General features: G+C 41.8%; 1 protein-coding gene across 3 annotated transcripts in view; it reads right to left on the bottom strand.

Annotated features, from left to right (window-relative positions):
- Positions 1-3,394, bottom strand: part of PHKB (phosphorylase kinase regulatory subunit beta) — a 275,233-nt gene that overhangs the window by 227,527 nt on the left and 44,312 nt on the right. For all 3 annotated transcript variants that reach the window (XM_019505661.1, XM_019505660.1, XM_019505662.1), the window contains one exon: positions 954-1,043. In XM_019505661.1, coding sequence (XP_019361206.1) covers positions 954-1,043 — 90 coding nt within the window. The remainder of the gene's footprint in view (positions 1-953; positions 1,044-3,394) is intronic.

The raw sequence follows: 3,394 nt of genomic DNA, 5'->3' as shown, positions 1-3,394 counted from the left end.
ATTTTTACTGTAAGACTTTGTAATAACATGTAAACCCCTTTAATTTCAATTCATAACAATTACCTAAAGTCTCTCTAAACCAGTGGTGTCAAAAGTCATTTGTGGGCCAAATGAGTGGTGTGGGACCAACCCACAGGTCAGATCAGGCCCACAGACTGGCCCTACAAGCCCTACCCAGCACACATCCCAGAGCAGCAAGAGCTGGCATTGCATACAGTATATGTCCTAGACCAGCTGCTCTGGAACCGCGCTGCATGCAGCATCCACTCTAGCATGCAGCTGCTCCATGACAGATCCTATGTACATCCCAGAGGCAGAGTTGGTGCCACATGCAGTAAGGCCCTAGCGTGGGCATCAAATGCGGTGTGGTCCCAGACTATATGCTCCAGAACCATACCACACCACATGTGACACCCTCTTTGGTCACTTCAAGACTATGCCACACGTGGCAACCACTCCAGCGTGCATCTGTTCTGTGACGGACCCAGCAAGTGTCCTAGAGTGGGTATCACATACAGGGCATGTCCCAGAGTGGTGCACATTGCATGTCCCAAAGCAGCTGGGGTGCTCCAACCATGTTGGAGCCATGCTACATGCAGTCTGCTCTAGCTGCCCTGGGACATATGCTTGATCTAGTATGGAGTGGACGTACACTGTAATGGGTGCTGCATGCAACATGGTCCCAGAGTAGCTGCCATATGTAGCATATGGGAGCCTTGAGTGTACCTCCCATGCTGCCTGTAGATCCATTTGAGACCCATAGGCAACACTGGGTCCTGGATGATATGGCTCCATGGATGTTTGTTTAGACACCCCTGCTCTAAACAAATAAGATCTCAGGCATTATTCTGGGATAAGAAGTGAGATTACCTATCATTTTTGGAAACCTTTACTAATTTAGCAAGTTGCTAAGATTCTTGTATCACAAGCAAGATTTCCCAAACTTTACTTACCAATTCTATAATAATGATCCAGTTTATCCCACAGACTTTCTCCATCTGGCCTTGGAAGATTAATGCTTTTAATTGGCTCATAAATTGAACCTAAAGAAAAAGTCAAAATCTTAATAAGATTTAAATAAGACATCAAAATAGGATAATCATGTGTCAACTATTGTTAACAATGCCCTCAATATGTATTTAATCTGTATATATTTTATATACAATTTCCATTCATATAGTATCAATTCCCTTAAAAGTTATTTTATTTCTTGCATAATCCAGTTGTTTTTTTGTAATTGTTCAATACTACATTAATGTTTGAAGAAGAGATGCCTGAGGAGGGATTTGATAAAAGTCTTCAAATTCCTGAAGGGCAATTGCAAAGAGGATGGAGATAGCCTTTTCATGGTCTGTGACAAGACAAGATTGAGAGCAATGGCCTCAAACTGCTGAACAGGAATTTAAATTGGTGATTAGGAAGAACTCTGACTATAAGCGTGGTTAAGCACTGGTACAGGCTACCTGGAGAAGTTGTATAATCTCCATCCCTTCAACAGCAGGTTAGACAGACACTTGACTAAGATAGTTTAGTCAGGGGTTAATTACATGCTGAGTAAAGGGCTGAACTAAATGACCTCACGTGGTCCCTTCCAGCCCTACTTCCCTATGACCTTAAACCAATTAAGGCTGTAACCATACTATCAAAACCTTCATACCAAGTCTCTGTCTCTCCCAACAGCCAATCTTGACATCTTGATCTTTTCTAAACATCTCCAGGACAAACACACTATTCAATTACTGGAAGTCAACTCAATGTGGCATGAACTGCCCAACACTATTCAGAAGAAACAACAAACCTAACTACACATCCCCCCCATTACAACTATTTATATATCTGTACAAAGTCACCTACTTCAGAGACAACAACTTTAGCCCTGGTTCTGTAAAACAACTGCCCCATGTCCAAACCTACACTCTACTTCTGACCCCAAGCTACCATCTGGAGACACGTTTTATTATTTCTTCACTTTCCATAGTACTGGCACTCTATTTGGAACAGATACCAGAACAGAACCATCTGCCATAGATTAGATATGTTCAAAAATTACAACCAAGAAAACCAAAGAAAAAAAATAAAACAAATGTAAGAGAATATGCAAGGTGAAATGTACTGTGTGGCCTCAGTTCAGAAGTGTGAGCAAAGAATACTAACGGTGAACATTTATTTCATTTCTTTACATTTTAGCTTAAATTTAGGGTTATGAGCTCTGCAGCATAGCTCGACACATTTGCCTCTTCTTGTTACCTTTCATGCCCCTTGCTTAGTTGTAATCAAATACGTTAACCAGTAAAGAACCACTAAATATTTTTGCATCCTTTGAAACTTCAGTTTATGGACTGAAACACTTCAGATTCATGGCAGTAAGAAGAAAGATGAACTCTGGGAAAGCAGAAGTGTCTTCAGCTTAGATATTTAAAAAGCACAGGGATATTCACCACTTTCAAAGATTTGTGAGGCAAGAGAAATGCACGTGGGGCATCTAGGCCTTATTATGATGCAAGGAGAGATAAGATGGATTTAAAATTTAACAACCCCAGTAACATGTCTTTAATTCCTTTCTCCTGACAGAAAAGTTTTATTTTTCATTTCTAACTTTTATTAGTCTATGCTTAATTATCTCAAAGGACTTTTCACATAGCTAGTATTACTGAAATGAATCCTTTCCTTATCTAATCCCCATTTTATGTTAGGGCTTTCATTCCATGAACAACCCCTGTGAGCTACTCCATTTTCCTGTCTCCAGAACCTTGAAACATTTTTCTCTAAAGAATTCCACAAATGAGAATACATTGTGTTACCTCTCAGCTCCATGTTCTTGGGGAACCCTGACACAGGACGCAGACTGTCTGACTCACAAAGAATCCCCCCCACCACCACTCTTCCTCTACCTAAACAGAAACTGATAAAGATGCAGTGAGAGACACACCTAAAACCCTCCAGATAAGGGTGACAAGAGTGAAACAACTGCCCTAGGTCTCATTTGCATCCGAGATGGAACCAGATCACCATTCATTTACATGAGAGATGGAGAACAGAAAGCCTGAAGCAGAGAGATGGCAGTGAATTCTGGGAGCAGGGGAGCACTGCATGATAGGGAATCTGTGCTCCAAATACTAATCAACCCACACACCCAGCTCAGCATTTATCAGACCAGTTCTAATCTGGATTTACAATGGACTTCCCCGGCCCCCCCATACACACACACACACACCTCTAAGCAGAAGTAAAGTTTAATAGGCATCCCGGGCCGTACATTCCCCGGTCCCACTATGGGAGGCCTATGTAAACTTAATTGGCTAAAACTCGGTTGCTGGGTTAGGGAATGCTGAGGCAAACCACCAAGTCGGGGGTATGGGCAACATGTGAACAATGGTAAAGGGTTCATCACAGC

This window comes from Gavialis gangeticus, unplaced genomic scaffold, assembly GCF_001723915.1.
Source record: "Gavialis gangeticus isolate Ggan-Ray unplaced genomic scaffold, GavGan_comp1, whole genome shotgun sequence".
In the NCBI taxonomy this organism is placed as follows: Eukaryota; Metazoa; Chordata; order Crocodylia; family Gavialidae; genus Gavialis; species Gavialis gangeticus.
This window is presented reverse-complemented; position numbering and strand designations above follow the sequence as displayed.